This window comes from Ziziphus jujuba, chromosome 3 (assembly GCF_031755915.1).
Source record: "Ziziphus jujuba cultivar Dongzao chromosome 3, ASM3175591v1".
NCBI lineage: Eukaryota > Viridiplantae > Streptophyta > Magnoliopsida > Rosales > Rhamnaceae > Ziziphus > Ziziphus jujuba.
Window position 1 is genome coordinate 15,147,560 of NC_083381.1, and position 22,341 is coordinate 15,169,900.

General features: G+C 33.9%; 2 protein-coding genes across 4 annotated transcripts; both read left to right on the forward strand.

Annotated features, from left to right (window-relative positions):
- The first annotated feature begins 7,881 nt into the window (after positions 1-7,881).
- LOC107422383 (putative disease resistance protein RGA1) lies at positions 7,882-15,375 on the forward strand. 3 transcript variants are annotated; one of them, XR_009638296.1, is made up of 6 exons: positions 7,883-8,071; positions 8,581-8,694; positions 10,454-13,781; positions 13,887-13,939; positions 14,331-14,420; positions 15,036-15,375. XR_009638296.1 is itself a non-coding variant. In XM_060815704.1 (5 exons), exons 3-5 carry the CDS (start codon positions 10,509-10,511, stop codon positions 14,053-14,055), a joined length of 3,348 nt encoding a protein of 1,115 aa, XP_060671687.1. In that variant the 5' UTR covers positions 7,882-8,071; positions 8,581-8,694; positions 10,454-10,508; the 3' UTR covers positions 14,056-14,324. The 3 variants fall into 3 exon arrangements, 2 of the variants coding, with proteins under 2 accessions (XP_060671687.1, XP_060671689.1); XM_060815704.1 differs by lacking the exons at positions 14,331-14,420; positions 15,036-15,375 and adding an exon at positions 14,034-14,324 and having other exon boundaries at positions 7,882-8,071; XM_060815706.1 differs by lacking the exons at positions 7,883-8,071; positions 8,581-8,694; positions 14,331-14,420; positions 15,036-15,375 and adding an exon at positions 14,034-14,324 and having other exon boundaries at positions 10,695-10,835; positions 10,934-13,781.
- A 1,005-nt stretch (positions 15,376-16,380) lies between these two features.
- On the forward strand, positions 16,381-18,432 carry LOC107422424 (uncharacterized). Its single transcript, XM_016031862.4, has one exon. The coding sequence runs from the start codon at positions 16,381-16,383 to the stop codon at positions 18,430-18,432; it is 2,052 nt and encodes a 683-aa protein (XP_015887348.2).
- Positions 18,433-22,341: the final 3,909 nt, after the last annotated feature.

Sequence of the window (22,341 nt, forward strand, 5' to 3'; positions counted from 1 at the left end):
AAAAATAAGAACATTTTTCGCATAACTAATTCTGGTAGAACTTTTGAATTTCAATTTTATGCGTAGAGGCAAATTTTCTCCCAAAAAATGGAAGGGTCCTAACTTTTGGTTAGGTTTTCACCCGAGGTGGTGATTGTTGTTTCTTTTCTGCTTTTTTGTGCGGTAGGGTGTGTGATTTTGTGTTTGTTTGCTTCATTCATGGAAGAACCTGAGAATAAGGGGAAATATGTGGCAACAGCGAAATTACCTAGTGTGAGGAACAAAACAGTATTCCACATCTGGAATTAACGTCTAACGTGTTTGAAGCTTCAAGGAGATCAAGTTTAACTTTGATGGGGAAATTATTTTCAGAAAAGGAAATTAAAGTTCATACCATCCAAATTATCATTCGAAGAATCTGGTTCACCCAAGGCACAGCAGGGGCGGAACCTTTGGGTTCGAATCTGTTCCTCTTCTCTTTCAACTAAGCTGCCGACCGCAACAGGGTGTGGATGCGACGGCCCTAGACCATTAATGGTGCCCAACTAGTGCTCAAAGAATGGGATCCCCAAATGAACTTTAGGGATTTTGATTTTACTTGTTGTATATATTGGGTTCAAGTCCACGGTTTGCCACTTCAGTTTATCAACAAAGACAACGCAATGAAAATAAGTGGTCTTTTTAAGGAGGTCATCAGATGCGAGCACTCATCCCAAAAGAATGTTTTGGGAATGAAGTTCATGAGAATGCAAGTAGAAGTAGACATCTCCAGACCCCTCCCCACAGGTTTTTTCCCAAAATTCGAGGAAGGGATATCATGGATTCAATTCCGTTATGAAAGGTTAGAGGACTTATACTACAAATGTGGAGTTCTCGGGCATCTGAAAAGGAATTGTCCGGATCCACTTCCGAGATTATCTGAGGAGGAAGGACACGAGTTCGGATCATGGTTGAGAGCTGAGGATGGAACTTTCACGGTGGTTAGTAAAGGCAATTTTCTTCGACGAGTTGAAAACTCATGAAAGGATTTTTTCGATCACTTCACGGATGTGGAATTGAGGACGACTAACGAAGGAGCAGACAATCCACAATCAAAGGACTCCACGGCAGCAGCGATCCTCGCCGATGATCCAAAACAAGAACCACTACCATCTACCACTGGGACCCACATGATGGAGGGTGATCTGACAAGGAATGGGAAGGAAACAATCATTAAACCTAAGCCTAGAGATACTCCAAAGACTACTTTAACTAAATTTGATGAAGGAAAAGAAATTTCTAATGAGAAATCAGCACCTTTACAAGGAACATCTGCCCCACCTACTACGATAAGAAATTCAAGAACAGAGGTCTCTAGGGTTATCGAAAGAGATGTGTTGGAAAAAAAGACGAAACCGAACCAGATGACCTGTCAAAACCACAACCCTGACAAGCTAGTTTTCAAATTCGGCTCCTCTTTTGGGACAAAGATGAAGATTAAAAGAAGGTAGGGTCCAAAAGAAAATTAATATCCTTAGGGCATCAAGGCCCAGCTAAATGGCCCAAAGTTTAGCTTAAGGTGATTGGTAAGTCTGACTCACAGAGCGATTTTGGCCAAGTAAAGCCCTTAAAAGGACAGAACAGGGGAACAAGCCCAGTGAAAGTTGAGCCCAATCCCCAAGAGAAGGCTGGGTTGGATTTGGGTCTAGTTAACCAGCCTAAGGACAATAATGGCTTAAAGGGGTTTTTAGCAGAAAGTGACGAGGTTATTATTGCTCATATCGGCACAATGGAGGATCGAGCCAGAACCTCCCACGCAGAAGGATTAGTAACCAGTGAAACACCAACTACCTCTTCTTCTTCTCTGAAAATCCGACTTAAGAAACTTGCCGGAGGAGTGAATGTGGGAGGTTGCGAGGAAAAGGTTGAAACTGAAGGTTTATCTAAAACCAACGAAATGGTTGGTTTGACGGCTGAGGAGGCGGGCCTTACTATGCCCTCTCCTCATCAATGAGCATCATTGCTTGGAACTACCGAGGATTGGGGAGATCCTCAGCAGTTCGTGGCCTCCGTGGCTTTGTTCTAAACCACTCCCTAACAGGTCTTTTCCTATGTGAAACAAAATCGCATAAGGAAAGACTGGAGCAACTTGGGCGACGTTTGAATTTTGATAATTCTTTTTTTGTGGAGGCGGAGGGTAGCAAAGGTGGTTTGGCTTTGTTTTGGAAGAGCTGCTGGAAGTGATCTATTGTTTCTGTTTCCAATTGGATTATGGGAGTCCTAGTTGAGTCTTCGCGAAAGAAAATTGGATGTTGTGGTTTTGTCATTTTCCTGCAGAGAGAGCCCGGCAAAAGACGTTCTGGGAGGATTTATCTAGAAAAGTGAAAGCAGGACCAAAGGTTTGGGTTTGTTTGGGAGACTTTAATGACGTAGTGTGCCAAGACGAAAAGCGAGGTGGTAGACCAGTTTCGAACAAGGCTAATTTTTTTTCTCGGAAATTTTATCTTTGATATTGGAGCTGTAGATTTGGGCTTTCATGGTAATGTTTTCACTTGGTGTAACAAGAGAGGTGGAAGGGCTAACATTAGAGAAAGGCTTGACAGGACAGTGGCCAGCCCTGAGTGGGTTCTCCTTTATGACCAAACGGGTATTCTCCATTTATCTAGTGATTCCTCATACCACATTCCAATTCAGTTGAAACTCCACCTGGACCATCTTCCTAGACCAAAGCCTTTAAGGTTCTTTGAGGTTTGGTCTCGTGACCCATTATATGCAGAAGTTATTGGTGAAGCCTGGGAGAGATCAGATAACATTTCCCGAGCTGCCTCGATTAGGTATAAGATCCACAGCACAACCTTGGCATTGAGAAAATGGAACAAAGAAGTGTTTGGCCTCTGTAATTCTCGAGTGAAGGAGTTGGAATGGAAAATTCAAAACCTTCATGGGCAATGCCCAACAGAGTCCGTTTTATCCTAAGAAAGAAGCGCTCAAGTGGAGTTGCACGAGTGAAGAAAAAGGGTTGAAATCCTTTGGAGACAAAAATCGAGAGAGTTGTGGCTCTCAGCAGGGGACAAGAATTCCAAGTTCTTTCACGCGGTAATAGTAGCTAATAGGAGGAAAATTTTCATCCCTGCGTTGAAAGACAGCAATGGGATGTGGAAGGAGTCCAGAGAAGCAATTGGAAACCTCTTGATTAGTGAATTTACAAGTTTGTTCTCAGCAAATACTTTAAGAAAAAGTGAAAGACTAGGTGAACTCTTTCCTGAGTGTATTTCTAGGGAAGAAAATGACCTTTTAGAAGCAATTCCTATGGAGGAGGAAATATTGCAGGTTATCAAAGCTATGCACCCTACCAAGGCCCCAAGGTCGGATAGAATGCTGGCCCTGTTTTTCCAGAAATATTGGCACATAGTAGGCAAAGATGTGGTGCAAATGATCAAAAACATTTTTAGGTCGAGTATCCTCCCCAATGATATTAACAGATCATTTGTAGTTTTAATCCCCAAAGTTAATGAAGCTTCTGAATTTAAACATTTCCGATCGATCAGCTTGTGTAATACTCTGTACAAAATTATTTCCAAAATCATTTCTGAGAGAATCAAACCTCTTTTGGATAAGATTGTGTTACCGAATCAATCCGCTTTTGTTTCAGGACGTTGGATCAGTGAGAACGTAATTCTGGTCAGTGAAACCATTCACTCTTTGAGCAGGAAGAAAGGGATAAAAGGTATTATGGGTATTAAAGTGGATATGCAGAAGGCTTACGATAGGGTCGATTGAGTAGTCCTCACCCGAATCCTCACTCTTTTAGGTCTTTCAGACGGAACGGTAAAGCTGATTCTAAATTGCATTTCTTCAGTCTCTATGGAGCTCTTACTGAATGGCAGTGTGTATTGTAAAATTCCCATGGATAGAGATTTACGGCAAGGAGACCCACTGTCCCCTTTCCTTTTCATCATCGTTTCAAAACTGTTATCGAGATTACTCCACAAATGGGAAAGAGAAGGAAAATTTAATGGCGTTAAGCTTGGGCGGTCTTCCCTGTCTATCTCGCATCTCTTGTTTGCCGATGATGTTCTCATCTTTTGCAGGGCCAATACGAGGGAGATAAGAAACGTCCTGAAATGCCTAGGCCTCTACTGTAGATGGTCGGGACAAGCCATCAATTTTGACAAATCTGGATGTTTCTTTTCCCGCAACGTGATGGGTCAAACCAAAGCTCAAATCAAAAGTTATTTTCAAATGAAAGAGGTCGATAAGAAAATGAAGTACTTCGGCACTCCCCTCTTTATGGCACGAAACAAAATGTCTGCTTCTGAAGATTTGCGAAAAAAGATAGAAACAATAATTGAAGGTTGGAAAGCTAAGCTTTTGTTGCAGGCAGGAAAAGCCACTCTCATTAAGCATGTAGCCACTTCAGTCCCGGTTTATTCCATGTCCACTTTCCTCCTGTCGAAAGCTTGGTGTGATAACATGGAGAAGCTTAACAGATCCTTTCTCTGGAGAAATAATACAAGCCTGTCGAGAGGTTTTACGCCAGTAGCTTGGAGGAAGGTCTGTTTGCCTAAAAGGTGTGGAGATCTCGGGATCAGAAGATTACAATCCTTCAATAAAGCTTTAGTAGCAAAATTCGGTTGGAGTATCATGACAGAAGAAGATAAGCTTTGGGTGAAAGCCATTAAGGCTAAATATTTCCCCTACACAACTTTCATGAAAAAGTTCTAAAAAGAGGGGAAGCTCCTGACTTTGGGCAGGAGTGTTGCAGTCCAGATCCCTGTTAGCCAAAGGTATTTGCTACAGAGTGGGCGAAGGGACTTTAGTAAATTTTGGGAGGACCCCTGGATTCCTAACAACCCAGGGTTTATTCCTAAACCGAATAACACCAATTCCCTAAATACTGTGGGGATGGTCAACTCTTTAAAACAGCTGTTTGGGGAGTGGAATGAGAATTACTTATTGAGCCTCTTTGACCATTCTTTGATTGATAACATCAAAAGCATGTTTTGGGCAAAACATAATCAAAGGGACAAAATTATTTGGTTAGGCTCCAGGACAGGTGCTTTCAGTGTCAAGTCAGCCTATAGTCTCGAAGAAGGAATAGCGGAGAATGGGGAGGAGTGGTGGAAGTTTGTCTGGCATAACCATTTCCATGAAAGGGCAAAATTCTTCCTTTGGAAATTATCTCACGGTGGCCTCCCAACTATGGATAATTTAGCTTCCAGAGGAATTCTAGTGGAAAGCCAATCGTGTGTTCATGGCTGTGAGAGTAGCGAGCATGAAGTGCATATTTTCTTTCTTTGTGAGGTGGCAAAGCGAATGTGGTTTGCAAGCCCATGGAGCATTAGATGGGAACTTTTGAACCTTAACACTCTTCCTCAATACCTCAACTACTTAATGAATCCAGAAGGAAAGCTGCCGGTACACACAGCTGATAAAGAAAATTTCTTTCTGTTCAGTTTAGTTATCTTAGAACAATTGTGGTGGTTACGTAATCGAGTGGCGCACAAGGAAGATCCTGGAAGCATGGAATCTTCCATGCTTTCAGTATGGAACCGGATTCAAGAATTCAAGCACTTAAAAATTCATGATTCCATAAGCAGCTCATCAAAAGCCATCAGAATCGCAGTCAAGTGTGGCGAAGCCCGCCCACAGGAGTTATCAAAATTTACACAGATGCAGCGGTGAGCACAACTGGAAGGAGTTCAGCTATGGTTGCACGAAACAACAACAAGGAAATCATCCTCATTCAGACCTTTAAGTCAGAGATCACCATCCCTGAGGTGGTCGAATTAGAAGCTATCTTGAGAGCCCTCCAGGTGGCATCAAGCTATGGTTGGAACAATATCCTCATCGAGTCTGATGCTATCTCGGTGATTCAAAGTTTAGCATCCAGAGACACAAAGCACCTTAATTGGAAAGCAGAACATTTCGCTAATTCTATTTTTCTTCTGGTTCTTTTTTTTGCCAATGTCTCTTTTGTTTGGACCAATAGAGCAGCTCACCATATAGGTCAATGGGCTAAGCATAATAGGTTTTATGGAGAGGTTAACATCAACTCTCTACCCTTTTCTATTGTTTTGTTTTTGAATCAGGATAGTGATGCTAATGTAACTACTTGAATCGGGGTTTTGGCTTGTTTAATCCAGACCCCCTCCCTTTTGGTTTCTATAGGATTCTCTGTTTCAGCAAAAAAACAAAACTAATTCTGGTAGAACTTTCAAAAGCACAAACCCACCTGTGTAAATAGCTTTAAATAAATTTTAAAATTTATATATAATTAACAAATAGATTAGAGTAAAAAACCAATATAAACTACATTTGATACAAAAATAACAATGTAATACATAATATGTACAAAAAAGAAAGAATATTATCGAGTTTCAGGGGGTATAAAAAAAAAAAAAAAAGAATATTATCAACTGCTTGGTAATGTTCAATATTAAATCCAACCATTAGTGCATTTTATCAAAAAATAGAAAATGCAATGTATAATATGTACCAAAGGAAAAGAAAAAAAAACAAAACAAAACAAAACAAAAAAAAAGAAAGGTAACATAAATCTTCAATTCCTTTTGCCTAATAAGAATCGGATCCCATAAAGTTTGGTCATTTTTGTTTCAATTAATTATTAAAAATATTATTAATTAATGGCTAATTGTTCTAATGAAAAAATCTTAATTAATTACAACATTTATTACGAGAACCCTGAGACCACTTATAAAGTGTCACGTATGAAGAGTCCTCTTATATGTCACTTTATTAGCGGCTTATATGGTTATCCATTATCATTAACATTGTGGGGAATCCACAATAAGTATTACAGTGGGTTTGTGATGAAATGTGGCTTCATCTATCTAAAAAAAAGATATTGTGGGATTCACAATTAAGTTTGGTTTTTTAATAATTAATTTTTAACTACTACTTACCCAATTTTATGGAACCTAGTTACTTTTATCTTGATTATATTATAACTATTTTTTTTATTAGAGATTATAATTGTTGAGATGAAAATGAATAATCATACAAAATTGGGTAAAAGAAAAAAAATAGAAACTTTTTTGAAAGAAATAATCAAAAAACTCTCTTGTTTGTTCTATATCTTGTAATTGAATTAAATAGCTGGTTAATTCAATTAGAGAAAATTACAAATTATCCCACCCAACTTTTATGCTTGTGCTAAATTTCCCCTACACTTTCTATATTTTGAAACAATTTGCATGCAAGTTGCCCCTCAAATTTGGCATAATGTCAAGTTGGTGCATTTCAATAAAATTTGTTGAAATTTTACAAATTTAATTGCCTAAATTGATTGCTTACCCAAACAAAATATGTCGAAAAATTAGATTCTTTTTGAATGAAAACTAATAAAGTTGCAAGATAATATTACCCATGATATTCTTTTTTAATTCATTTTCCTACCAATTTTGTTGCCAAAGAAGTTGTAATTTTGACATTTTTTTTAATATAAGCAATTAATTTGAATGATATTCCGTTGATTCCAGTCACATTCAAGTATAAAAATTTAAGGAGTCAATTTGACATTTATACTAAAAATGAGAGGGTAAATAGCTTTAAAATAAAGTACAGGGGTAAATTGACACAAATATGAAGTTGAGGGGGTTCATTTTACAATTAAAACAAAAAAAAAAATTGCAAAATTTTTTTAATTGAAAGACGATGCAGATCCAGAAATTTTCTCCTTTCTTTATTAATTAATAACTCGGAATTTGACATTTATAGTTTTTAAAAGATTCAGCTGCAGTACCATTGAGTTGATGTGCTTGGCACTTGCGTATCTTTTAAGGCAAGTCCTTGGCCTCACACCATTCTTCGGATAGGACGTGGCACACGAAAAATCTCACCAAGAAGCTTTTAGAAGAATTGGGTATTTTACTTATTTGACTTATTTAATACACAGCGGCAGAGTAGCTACATGTCTCCCTCTTTGGACACTTATGATAACTGGGGAAAAGGCATCTTCTAGACACCTGTGAATATTGCTCTCTTTTCAGAAAAAGAGCTCTGAGTGAAAGAGGGAGATTTTGACCAGAGAAGATGGCCCTCCAAGCTCTCACTACAAGAACTATTATACCTACTTTCCTTGTTCAATAAGGTTGGCCTACACTTTTCTTCATTTTTGGACTCCAAAAAGTCATCAATATTACTTGTTATAAACAAACAAAATTTGCCAGTCTTTTGATTATTAGTTTGTCCATTGCTGTGCTTGTTGAACAATGACACATATGTAATTCTTGATTCACAAACATCTAGATTTTTTTAATATTTTTCAATATGTAATTCTTGATTCACAAACATCTAGATTTTTTTAATATTTTTCTCTTTCTGGCTCATGTTCAAACGTATATAAGATTTCAACAGCAAATTCAACCATACAAACTCTACATTAAGTTGTGGTATTGAATATATTTTGCTTTGGTAATTGTTTTCTGGCAATTTCTTCATAATTCCCCGTTGCTTATGGAAATATTGTGCCTAAACAAAACAAAAATCAAATTGTTTGAAGTCCTATTTGTGTTCTTAATATGTTTCTGATATATTACTTTATAACTGAGATTCAGTAATTTTTTTTGTTTTCTGTCACTAAATCATGGTTTGTAACAGAGGGAAAGAGAAGAGTTTGTTTTTAGGACAGCTCCTTCACTAATTATCCACTTTGGGTGGCGCGTGCACGGGCCTCCGGTAGCGATCCTCTTCCGTGTCCTGCATATGATTTTGGTAATTGTTTACTGCATATGATTGCGTAATTCTTGTTAGGCTTCAACAATAAATTAAATAATTTCTTGTTAAGAATTTTTTCATGTTATTATACATAAGTTATTTTTTTTAATCAGATAAATTAAAAAAATGAAAAATAAATAAAAAAACCTTGTTGGCCTCCATTGTTGCATGTCCTCCGGAGCGAGAAAAAATTTGTATATCTATAGTATAAGTGAGAAGTGCTGACGAGTTTTGGGTTTTACTATTCAAAATGGATCAAAAACCACTGCATTTGCATTTCATTTTGTTTTGGATTTTTTTAATTTTATTTACTTTTAAGATGCTGTCGTTTACAGTGTATTTTTGTCGTTTTCTTTTCAAGATGGCATGTCAAGGATGTAATGATAATTTTGCATAAAGCATAAGTCAGATGGTTTTTGATTGTGATTGGTACTTTAAATGTGCGGCAACTATTTTTTTTCACATACATGTACCTAAAAAATATATATATATATATTATTTAAAAACAAAATTTCTTTTTCATATTCTTCTCTGGACCAGAGACTATATTTATCTATAATATATATAAAAAATAGAATGATATAACTTCTAAAACTTTCGAACCCCGTTAAAATTATATAAATAACTTTTTTAATTTTGACTTTAATGATGCAAATAAAATGTTAAAATCAGTTGTTTATGCCTTTTATACTTTTGCAAGGTTAAAACCGATAGATTATGCTTTTATATTTATCCCGTCTTTTCTTTTTTACCCCATCTTTTCTTTTTTATGTTGCTCGATTTGACCTCTCAATACCACCCATCACGGAAGCAACAACTAAAAAGTTTTTTTTTTTTTTTTTTCAAATAGGTACTAATATGTTATAATTTTTATCTATAATATAATATATATAAAAAACAAAATGAAATAATTTAAAACTTTTTGAACGCTCCTAAAATTACATAAATAATTTTTTAATTTTAACTTCAATGGTGCGAAGAAAAGGTTAAAATTGATAGTTTATGCTTTGAAAGGTTAAAGTGCATGGGTTATGCTTTTATATTTACCACATTTTTTTCTTTTTTACCCCTTCTTTTCCTTTTTTGTGTTGCTCGATTTGACCTCTCGGTGGCACCGATCACACATGCAACAACTAAATAGTTTTTTTTCTTTTGTTTTTTTCTCTCTCAAATAGGAACTAATAAGTTATAATTTTTTTATTTAAATTTTGGTATTGCGATATAATTTCATTATTTTCTAATGTAATGGATATTTCACTATTAAAATTGTATTAATTGAAATCAATTTTTATTTTTTATAAATTAAAAAAATATTTTTTAATTTTGATTTTATTCCTCTATAATATTAATAATATAATTTTAAAAATTAATTTCAATGTCAATGTGTATCAACAAATAAATATTTTGAAATCAAAATTTTAATTATCATCTGTAACTCAATATAAAATTTTTAAAATAATTATTTTTATTAGATGTATGTGTGTATTAATGGGAGTTTTAAAAAAATTATGATATATTATTTTATACTATTTGTTAAAATTATGTTGATTAATTAACACTAATATATAAAAAGTATTTTGATTTAACCTGTGGATCAAATACTTTAACATTTATATAAAGTAATTGTATTTTACGGAGCGAATACATACATAGACAGACATCTACATGACTAATACTATTACACATCAACGCAAGTGCAAAGTACGTGGGCCAAACATACATCCTCACTGATAGATTTTTCACTCACTTTTCTCAGCATGACTAGACATATAAATCCGTAAACACCAACCAAGCCCCTCCAAACAAAGGCAATGGAAGAAGTGGTCATCTTCCCTGTTGCAGAGAGGATAATTAAGAGCTTAGCTCCTCAAGCGGTGCGAAAGTATGCATCGATGTTGAGTATACAGGATGAGATTTCGAGATTGCAAGATACCATTTCAACAATCCAAGATATACTTCTTGATGCTGAGAAGGAGCAGGCCAGCAACGGTCAAATCAGAGATTGGCTCGAGAGGCTTGAACATGTAGTTTACGATGCTGATGAGTTTGTGGATTACTTGTCCACTGAAGCTTTGCAACTACAATTGATGATGATCGAAAGTGACAATAATATGGTGAAGCTCAAGCTCAAGCGCCAGGTATGCACTTTGTTCTCATGTCTAAACCAACTTGTGTTTCGATTCAAGATGGCTCGCGAATTAAATAGAATTAGGGACAAACTAGTTGAAATTTTTAGGGATGGGAGATCATTCAGGTTCAAGGAGCGGCATGAGGAGACTCGGGTTTCCTGTAACTTTTCGCCCGAGAATGAATCTTATTTATATGATTACGTTATTGGGAGAGAAAGTGATAAAAATGCCATCTTAAAAAGAATATTGGATCCCGAAATTGAAAAAGATTTGCGTGTTGTGGCCATAGTGGGTTTAGGAGGAGTAGGAAAGACTACACTTGCTAAATGTGTGTTTAACGATGAGATGGTTCAAAGACGTTTTGAGTTGAGAATGTGGGTAAATGTTACCGATTTTGATCTTAGATCAGTTTTGGGGGAAATCGTTCAATCTGCATCTGGTAATAGAAGCGAGCACATGGAGATAGATCAACTGGTGAAGGAGGTTCAGAAAGAGATAAATGGAAAACGATACCTTCTTGTACTCGATGATGTTTGGAATATTAAGAATGATGAACGATGGCGAATGTTGGAAAATGTATTGTCGCTTGGGGCACAGGGGAGTGGAATTATAATAACAACTCGCTATAATGCTGTTGCAAAAATTACTAGTACAATGGAGCCTTACATGTTAGGGATGCTAGATGAACATGATTCCTGGTCTTTGTTTAAAAGAGTTGCTTTCCGTGAAGGACAAGAGCCAAACAAGCCACACATTGTGGAGACTGGAAAGAACATTTCGAACAAGTGTGGAGGAAATCCTCTTGCAATAAGGAATATAGGATGCTTCTTGTACTTTTTAAATCCAAAAGAATGGCCCACCTACTTGACAATGGAATTCTCAAAAATACCTGCAAGTGGCGCCGATTTTTTTGCAGTGCTTAAACTCAGCTTTGATTATCTTCCTTCACATTTGAAATTATGTTTTGCCTTCTGTTGTTTATTTCCTAAAGAATGTGAAATTGATGTGCAAACCCTGATAAATTTTTGGATGGCACAAGGCTTTATTTATTCATCAAATCCAAGCAAGCATATGAAAGATGTGGGTTATGAGTATTTTCATGAATTATTATCGAGGTCCTTCTTTCAAGATGTTCAAAAAGATAAGCACGGCATGTTCACAAAGTGCAAAATGCATAGTCTCATTCATGATCTTGCAATCCAAGTAGCAGGAAGGAGGTACAAAATGCTACCACAATATGAAGATAACATCGATACAGAAGTCCATCATTTGTCGTTTAATTTTCATTTAGATTCACATTGGAAGATTCCAGCTTCATTGGTTCATGCAAAAAGTATTAGAACAATTCTTTTATCTAATCAATTACAGTGGGAAACGGAAGGAAGATCAAGTAGGTCAATTTGTGGTCACGTGGTTTTGGGTTGTAAGAGATTACGTGCGTTGGATCTGCATAATTCAGGGATTAACATAGTGCCACATTCTATTGGAAAGTTGAAGCATTTGAGATATCTTGATCTTTCTCATAATATGAATATCAAAACACTGCCAAGTTCTATTACTAAGTTGTACCATTTGCAGACTCTGAAACTCAAATTTTGCCAAAAACTCCAAGAACTGCCAAGACATATTAAGAAACTAATCAACCTCATAAATCTGGAGATTGATGGGTGTGATAATCTTACTCATATGCCATGTGGATTGGGCAAATTGACTGATCTGAGGACATTATCCCAATTTGTACTAAGCAAGAAAACTGATCTCGACTGGAGACGTACAGGTGGGCTAGATGAACTGCAGAATCTGAACAGCTTAAGAGGAGAGCTGAAGATTAAGAATTTAAGACATGGGGCAGACTATGAGGTTGCAAATTTGAAGGAAAAACAGCTTCAGTCCTTGATACTAATATGGAATAATGATGATTTAGAGGCTGTTGACAATCAGGAAATGAATGTTGATTCCTCATTGAATGGCCTTGAGCCACACATAAGTCTAAAAGAGTTATCTTTATCTGCTTATGGGGGTGTGGAGTTTCCAAAATGGTTCTCTTCACTTACAAATCTTGTCAGAGTTTCATTATGGAGATGTAAGAAATGCAGATATATACCACCACTGGATCAGTTTTCTTCTCTTGCGGCATTGACATTGGACGAGCTCACTAATCTGGAATATATTTCAAAGAATGAAAAAAACCAGTTGTCATCCACAGAAATACTGCCATCTCTGAAGGAACTTCGACTAACAGATTTGCCTAACCTGAAAGGATGGTGGAGACAGGTCGAGAATGAAGGTGTAGATGGTGCTTCTTCGTCCACAAAAGCGACAATTCTGTTGAGCACTGCTGAGAGGAGTCAGCCTTTATTTCGTTGTCTTTCTAAGTTAACTATCGAGAACTGCCCGAAGCTGGATTCTATGCCGCTGTACCCAAATTTGGATGAGGTGCTAAAGCTGAACAATAGTAGTTTGGAGCCTTTGAGACAGACTATGAGAATGAGCGTGGCAGGACAGCAAATCCCAACAACAACAGCAGCAGATGAAGCTTCAACTTCAACAATTTCTAATTCAGTTCCAAGTACCAGGACTTCCTCTCCTCTCTCAAAATTGAGGAATCTGTGTATTGTTGGCATGACTGAACTTGACTTTTCCACTGGTGATGTGATTATGTGGAAAGCTTTTGAAAGCCTCCACTCTTTGACATTTGATCATCTTCCACAACTAAAGACTATTCCTGAAGGGCTTCAACAACTTGACAACCTGCATGAACTCTATATTCGTCGCTGTGACAATTTCGAAGCCATTCCAAAATGGATCATAGATCTCAAGTCATTGAAGAAACTTGCTATTCAGCTTCTGCCCAATTTGACATCATTACCTGAAGAATTGTATAACCTCACCTCTTTACGAAAATTGGAGATTGAGGATTGTCCTAAGATAGCTCAAAAGACTAATCCTGGCCAGGTTTGTATGCACATAAATAAGTTGTCCATTTATCAGTTCCTGATGTTTTTTCAGTATTTGACATTTTTAAGAGTTCTCAGTTTTTTTAAATTTTCATGGTTGCAGGATCTAATCATCAAATTTTTAAGTACTTCCGAACCTCCAAGGATTATGTACTGGTAAGTACAATGCAGGGGATCCTTAATCAGATGAAACTTTTCTTCTTCTTCTTTTTCTTCTTCTTTTAATTTTTTCATTTTTTATTTTTTGTAGTCAATGCATAAAGACATCTTAGACAGGGAGGGAAAAGAAATGCTGAGATATAATGTAGAAATTTATTGGAGATTAGAAAAGTACTCTACAATATATTTATGCATATAAAACATAAATGTTGATGATGTAAGTTCATAATATAAGATAATTGCACTGATCATCTAATTTGGTTTTGATTAAAAAATTTTGATTAGCTCAATTCTTAACCTCGAGGAGTTCATCACTTTTTGTTGCTTTATTCATGATTCATTGTTGTTAACTTGACATGTTTTTGTTTGATGCCGTTACTGCGAGAAGAAATGCCAAGCTCAAGGCAAACAGATGATGATTGGTCGTGCTCATATCTGTATTCTGGGTTTCCAGTGATCTTCTTATGGCTACGTTTAGGTAATGCTGCTATAAAAAAACTGGCTCTTTGTTTTTTTTAATTTTTATTTTTTATGCATGATACCATCCTTACTCGTAAACACAAAATTGTTACTACATTTATGTGTTTAGTGAGAAAATGTTAATTTTGGATTAATTTTTAGCCATTGAAGATTTTGCCACAAGAATATTATTTTTTTTATGGAATATTTAAACTCTCAATCGAGAAAACAATGACTCCGTAATAATATATATTTGATAACAATCCTGTGGTAATAGCCACTGTTTATTTAAGCAATGATTTGAGTTTAAATTCCCTCACCTTCGATATTAAAAATAAAAATAAAAAATTAATTAGTAATTGTATTAGATCTTTCAAAGTTCAAACCACTTATTTCTAAAGTAATGATTCAGAATTTGAATTCTTCCACCCCAAAAAAAAATAATAATCATAACGACAAAAGTCAACAGTTAATGGCCTTTCCTATTGTCCTAAAAAAATTCCAATATATATAAATATATTAATATCCGAATATCATTCACCAATTTGCCCTTCCATTGCTTGAAAATTTTCTCTTGTTGTCTATTATTTATTTATTTATTTATTTTATATTTATTATCTGTTATTTTTCATAGGTTTGAATTTTGATGTGGTCTTGGTGGTTGGTTGCCTGCGATCCTGTTGCTTGGACTGAATTGTAATAGGTTTTATTTGGGCACCTGTCTTGTGCAATTGGCTTCACGGAGATGATTATTCCTTTTATGATTTTTGATTAATCTATTGTGGCTTTTAATTTTTCTTTTTGTTAGGTTTGGTGTTATAATGTTTTTCCAAATTATTATGTGATGGTTTATTGCCATTTGTTTCATTTTGAAGATGAATTTTCAGCATAGACAAGTATATGTATAAATGTTAGGCTTGTTTGGTTCCTTAGAAATTCAACTCAGAGGAAATAAAGTATTTGTTCCCTATAAATGTTGGCCTTATTTTTTGATTTTTTTATTTCAAATCTATTGGTCCATATTATTAATGTAGTTGTCATGTAAAGAGATGTTTATTAAGATCTAACCCTTGTATGTTGAGTGCAGTGGCCAGCTCAAGTGCCAGAGCACCACAACCCATGTCTGTTGAGCGGGGTTGGAGTCTAAGAGGGGTGCTTGGGGGCATAGTTATTTCTCGTAATTTAAAAATGATACTTAGCTATTTATCTAACTTCAAGTTTAAGAAAACTAGCCACTAACACTTGAAAAAAAAAAATTATATATATATACACATATATTAAATTGAAAATCATTTTAAACGAAGTGAGGCTATTCTGATATACATTTTTTTCCTCATTACAAATAACTATAGTAGGTATTTGTCATTCATATATGTTTAGTTTCTCAAAGAAATAATGACAACTAAAAATAAATAAATAAAATATAAATGTCAAATTCCTGTTTGATTACTTTATATTTTTTATTTTAAATAAAGTATCAAAATTATTGACCTAATAATGTAACATGTAATATAAACAATATTTAAATAATTTATTTATTTATATTGAATTTATATATAGAAATATGTAAATAAATAATATATTAATATGTGTTGTGTGGTCGATATTTCGGTGCTTTAACAATAAAATAATAATAATAAATTAAATATCTTGTTTTTATTTTTATTCTTTATAGCTTTTGCTTTTTGGTCCACTACTTTTTTGTCGAAGTCAATGGAAACAACCAATGAGTCTTATCAGATCTTGGCTCCATGCGAACGAAAATCTCAGCATCTCACGCAGGAGTCCGTGGGTAAGTGGCATCTTTTGTTTAGTTTCTTTTTGGGTCTTTGAAACTCGTACACTTTTCATATTTGCCGTTCATATCCTGTACCGGTTTATATTTATTTTTGCAAATTTTTCGTCCCCCCAGATTTTGCTTGCTCAAGAGCAAAGCTAAGCTAGAAGGGTGGGGAAAAAACAAGAAAAACTATATAGATATGGAGCTACCAATCCCCAACAAGTTGAGGAAGCTGTGGGATATATGGGATCTTCGTGTATGCATCCAAATAAGCCTCTTTCTACAGGTATTTCTACTTCTCTTTGCTCCCTTCAGGCAGACAAGCAGACGCACATTCGTTATCACTTCAATCTGGTCGGCTTATCTGATGGCCGATTGGGTCGCTGCTGTTGCTATCGGACTAATCACCAAATCCCAGACCGACCACTCCGTTGATCCTCATTCTGAAAACCAAGACATTTTCGCGTTTTGGGCGTCTTTTCTTTTGATACATCTCGGTGGCCCTGATAGCATTACCTCTTTTTCGATCGAGGATAATGAATTATGGCTCAGGCACTTGTTTAGTCTCATTTTACAAGTTTTGGCTGTTGCTTATAGCTTCTTTCTTACACTTCCCGAAAACAAACTACAATTGCCAACTGCCCTCGTGTTCTTTCTGGGAATTATCAAGTTCTCTGAGAGAACAGCTGCTCTGTTTTTCGCGAGTTTGGACCGTTTTGGTTGGACTGTGTTGCCGGAACCAAACCCTGGTCCTGACTACAGAGATGCTGTTGCAACTTACGCTTCAATGGGGCTGATGGATCAAGTAGCAGCCGTAGAGCCGATGGCTGCAAAATTTGGGAATACAGTAGTGAAATCTAAATTTTTAATTGATGATGAAAAAGTATTCTCAGACACTTGCGATGAGATCAAATTCCTACAGGTAGCCTACTCATTCTTCGAAACCTTCAAGGGACTTATTGTGGGGTTCCTTCTCAGCTCCAAAGATCGAGAATCAAGCCGGAACACTTTCCTCAATTTAAAACCTGCCCAAGCTTTTAAATTAGTAGAGTACGAGCTGAACTTCATGTACGAGCTTCTCCATACCAAAGTTGTCATGATGCATTGCAAGCTTGGGTGTGTCCTGAAGATTACAAGTTTCTGTGTCCTAATTGGTGCTTTGACTTCGTTTTCTTTTTGTTTGTTAAATGATCCCGAGTTTAGTAACATTAATATCTATTTTACTTACTCGTTGCTCGTAGTAGCAATTTTCCTAGACATTGTTTCTAGCTACAATCTCATTTTCTCTAAATGGACACTCATTTTCCTCAAAGATGGGTGGATAGATCATATTCCCAAAAGAATTTTGAAATATTTGAGTAAAGAAAGGTGGTCCTGGTCCATTTCACAGTATAATATTGTAAGATATTGTCTAGATGAACGTCCCAAATGGCTATACAAAGCATTTAGATATCTCCACCTTAAGGGAGTTCTTGAGACAATGAAAATCTTGAGGTATTCTTCTTCGGAGACAGTCACAAAGGACTTCGAGACGTTTATTTATGATGAGCTGAAAATAAAATCTAAGACAGCTAGCAGTTTAAGCGACGCCATTGAAGTGTGTTCGCAAAGAGGCGAGTGGGCTTTATTACGTTCTTCTTCTAGCTATGTCAAACTAAAATGGAGTATCGGAGAGTTTCAATATGCAGAAAGTCTTCTCCTCTGGCACTTAGCAACTGAACTCTGTTACAGCACCATTAAGGAAGGAGATAGGAATGAAAGACAAGTTTGCAAGCTTCTTTCGGATTACATGTTCTATCTTCTGGTTGCGAAGCCTGCGATGCTGGCACCAGTTCTTGGAAATTGGCAAGTGGTTTTCCAAGACACATGTGCAGAGGCTATGAGATTTTTCAATGAATTCTCAATATCAGATCAGAGCCAAGCATGTCAAGTGCTTATTTCTGTAGAAACCAAGTTCAGAGCTACAACAGTGAAGGGAAATCGAAGCAAATCGGTACTGTTTGATGCATGTGTTCTGGCACATCAGCTCCAAAATCTGAAGGAAGAAAGGTGGAATGTGATGAAGCTGGTGTGGGCTGAGCTGTTTTGCTATGCCGCCATTAATTGTAGGCCGATTGTTCATGCTCAGCAACCAAGCAGGGGTGGTGAGTTTCTGACATTCACTTGGTTGCTGATGAATCATTTCGGATTGGGAACTCAGTTCTATGAGCAAGAACAGCAAGCTGGGAAAAAGTCCATGCTTTTCATGTAAATTCTTTAAGCAGGGTTATCCTTCTAGTTTAATACTTGTGCATTTAGTGATTAATTAGTCTTTTAAGTAGTTATAACTTAAAACTTTTTATTCACTTTTTTTTTTTTTAAATTTCAATTTTATTGTATGGTATTGTTATTTTTCCATTAGTGATGATCACCAATTCAACTAACATCTGATAATAGAACAAGTTTTTGAAATTTTACTCTCTATACAATTAAGAAAAATTAGGTTCATTTCTCATAGAACTTTTCAAGATATACTTTGTTGGAATATTTTGAATGATAAATTAATTAGGTTGTTTTGAAGAGATTGATCATATATACGTTGAAAGGATACAACATATTTTAAAGGGTTATGTCTTGAAAAATTGCTGTTAGATAATTTCAACAAGTTATGATCATATACAAGTTATAAGTTTTCTTTTTAACACATAAGACTACTTATTTGGTTAATTTGTATTGCATATGAAATTATTTAAATGATATGGCATATAAAAGTTACTTGGATGTTACAACTCAAATTCATATTGAGCTATCATATCATTATTCTTTATCACATTTAAATATATATTTCAAATCCTTCAAAGTAAATTAGTTATTTACATTTTACTCTAATTCATTTACACTAGTTTATAAAGTTAGGATATAGCACTAATTATAAAGTTAAGATAATTGTAGTGCGATACTTATTAATTATATCGTATCATACTAGCCACAAATGGTTTTCTCTCTATATTTGTGAAACCGCTTGTAGTTTAACTTGCTCGACCACGTTGGTCACTTTCACCCTCTAAAGTCCATTTCCTGCCTTAGTAGTTAATGGTTGTTTGGTTATAAATTACCAAAGATATATAATTTCTATTTTCAAAGCAACAAAACATTATTTTTAAAACTAAAAAACTGTTTTCAGTTGGTAGCCAAGCTTGAGCCAACTTCCAACGTCGAGGAGATAAAAGCCAAAGAAGCAAAGAATTAGGTTTTTAACTATTAAATTAAATATTATTATTATTATTTTTTTGTTTTTTGGCTGATGTGGTGGGCCCAGGCACCCACGAGTCAAGTTAAATATTAACATTTTGTAATGTTCATTCACATAAGTTGTCCAGCTATTCAGTAAGGATAAATCAATAATATATTCGTTGATGTGAAAAATCAATGATCAAAGATTGTGCACCCCTTTCACTATCGAAAGCCTGTATATTTGCAAAACAGAATACATCGTTAAAAAATCTTTGAGAGTACAGGCATAGCACTGGTTAAAGATCATCTGACAGTCAAGTCAGACAAGGAATTTAGATGCCCAAAAAAAGCAGTTGTTCATCTGACAGTCAAGTCAGAAAAGTGAATTAGATGCCCAAAAACGCAATTATTGTGTACTATAGTTGAGATATTATAATGTATTTATCGCTTGGACATGGGGTTTCCTTAATAGGCAAGAAAACCGACCCCAATCCTAATAGGCTAAACAATGAAGTAAAATAAGTAAATTAGGGGAATGATTTAATTTACCCCACAATAAATAATATATATATATATATTAAGGTTTAAAATATCTAAAAAAAAATTTGAAATTTTTATTTTTTGCAAAAGTCAAAATAAAATTTAAATTTAAAATTAAAATAGATAAAATTTTTATAATATTTATCAAAATTTTTGAAATTTTATCAAAATTTTCATGTAAATTTTCATCAAAATATTTATATCAAAATCTTAACAATTTGATTAAAAGATTCATAATATCAATCAAAATTTCAAAAATTTCCATATAAATTTTTGAATTTTTTCATGAAAATTTTGAAAATATCTATGAAAAGTTTTAAATTTTTTTATAAAAAGTTCAAAAATATTTTTGATATTTAGTAAATTATTTTACCAACTTAACTTTAATGACAATTTTTTTTAAAACCTTCTAATTATTTTTAAGTATTTAATAATATAAATAAAATAGAGTGAATTGAATTCAATAACCTTAATAAGTTTTATTCATTGATAATATATATATATAATTGCTATACATTTTATATAAGATTGATTCATTAGAATCCCATAATTACAACTTAAGAATTGATTATATAAGAATGAAAAATAATAACATAAAATAATAATATAAAAATACAATATTAAGTAAAATTGATATTAATAGTATTTAAATTAATAACATTAAACAAATAAAAATAAAAAGATGCTAGAATATATTATACTAAACATCAATAACAACTATATTTAATACAATATTTTTATAGTTGATATATTAATAATTACATGAAAAATTATCAAGGTGATATATTTTTTAATAATTATTTTTCATATTTCATATTTCAAGATGAAAACGAGAAAAATACTAATAACTATCAATTATCTAAAAGTTCTATGAGTATTGAAATGATATTTTTGAAAATTCTATGAGCATTGAAATGATATTTTTGAAATATAATGTAATTGTACTGATTTTTTTGTCTTAATTAATAAACGATTTATCAAATATATATCTATATATATATATGTTTATTAATAATAATTTATTTATGATCATTATAATTTATTATAAATTAAATTGATTAAAAGAAATATAATACCTATTCAATATTTTTGTAATTTTTATAATTAATTTGATAATTGATTATTTAAATAAACTAATGTTAAAGTTTCAACAAAATTTTTTATTTTTTAAAATAAATTTCTATATTTTTTATTAATATCGATATTTGATACTTTTCGAAATTTTTATAAAAAATTTTATATTTTGAATTTTTAATATTTCCATCGATATCGAAATTTTTGAATGTTGATATATATATATATGAATTCTATCATAGAAATTTAAATATTTTTATTGATATTTTTAATTAAAACAAGACAAATAAGATGAAATTAAAGGTTCCATAATTCTGCTTGAGTGACAGTCAAAACTACAAGATAAAATAAAACGAAAACAACATACCCAGCAAAGTCTAAAGTTTGAAGGGCAGAATTAACAGAATTAACTTTGAAGGCAATGTATCTCTCCTGTTAATTATCCGCAAAGTGAAAATAATTTGAAAAATTATTAGTCATTATTAGAACAATAGTACAAAGGCCAAAATAAATAGATCAATAATAGCCACTTGAACTCGAGAGGAAATGATAAAACCTTATTTGTTCCTCCAATTAGATGGTATACGCCTCAAAGATCACCCCCATTTCAAGGAAGAAAAATTATGATCAAACTTTAAACCAAGCACAAAGTTCTTTCAAGGAGTTATTTTCTGCTAGTTTCCATTGATCAAGCCGAAATTATTGATCTACGTATTTTCATACATACAAGTCAACATTTCAAGAACACAACTACAGAACCGTTCTATATATTTTTATAGATTTTATATTTGATCAAAACATTGTAATGCTTACCAAAAGTGTCCAATGTTTTATAGTATAAATAAAAATCGTACGTGTGGGTTTATCGAATCCTGTTTTGGTTCAAAACAACATTTTCGACACAACCGGTGCACAATATTTTTATAATAAACATATAATACCACCATTAATTTGTTCAATTAATGTGGAAGAATTATTTAATTTTTTCCAAATGTAAACAAAACCATGTGGGTTTTGCCGACAATGTTTTGGTTTCAGAACAACTATTTCCATACAACCCCGTGCACAATGCTTTTGTAATAAATATGCAATATAATATAATTGTTTATTACAGTGAATGCGACGTAGAAATACATCTTTATGTGGAATCATAAATACGTCTGGTCCAGGGTCAGTATGAATTCTCTGTAATTGTGAAAATGAGACCTAGATAGGTTGGACTACTGGATATTTTCTCCTTTACATGACCATTGTTTAAAAAGCGCTACAAAAAAAAAAAAAAAAAAAGCGTTATATAAGAATTTATTTATCTATTTATTTTTTAGAATTTATT

What these genes read in the sequence shown, in the direction of transcription:
- LOC107422424 (XM_016031862.4), top strand. Translation starts at nt 16,381, where the DNA reads ATGGAGCTACCAATCCCCAACAAGTTGAGGAAGCTGTGGGATATATGG.
- LOC107422383 (XM_060815704.1), top strand. Translation starts at nt 10,509, where the DNA reads ATGGAAGAAGTGGTCATCTTCCCTGTTGCAGAGAGGATAATTAAGAGC. An exon ending in AAAAGACTAATCCTGGCCAG is followed by an intron (nt 13,782 to 13,886) that starts GTTTGTATGCAC and finishes TCATGGTTGCAG; the next exon opens with GATCTAATCATCAAATTTTT. An exon ending in CCTCCAAGGATTATGTACTG is followed by an intron (nt 13,940 to 14,033) that starts GTAAGTACAATG and finishes TATTTTTTGTAG; the next exon opens with TCAATGCATAAAGACATCTT.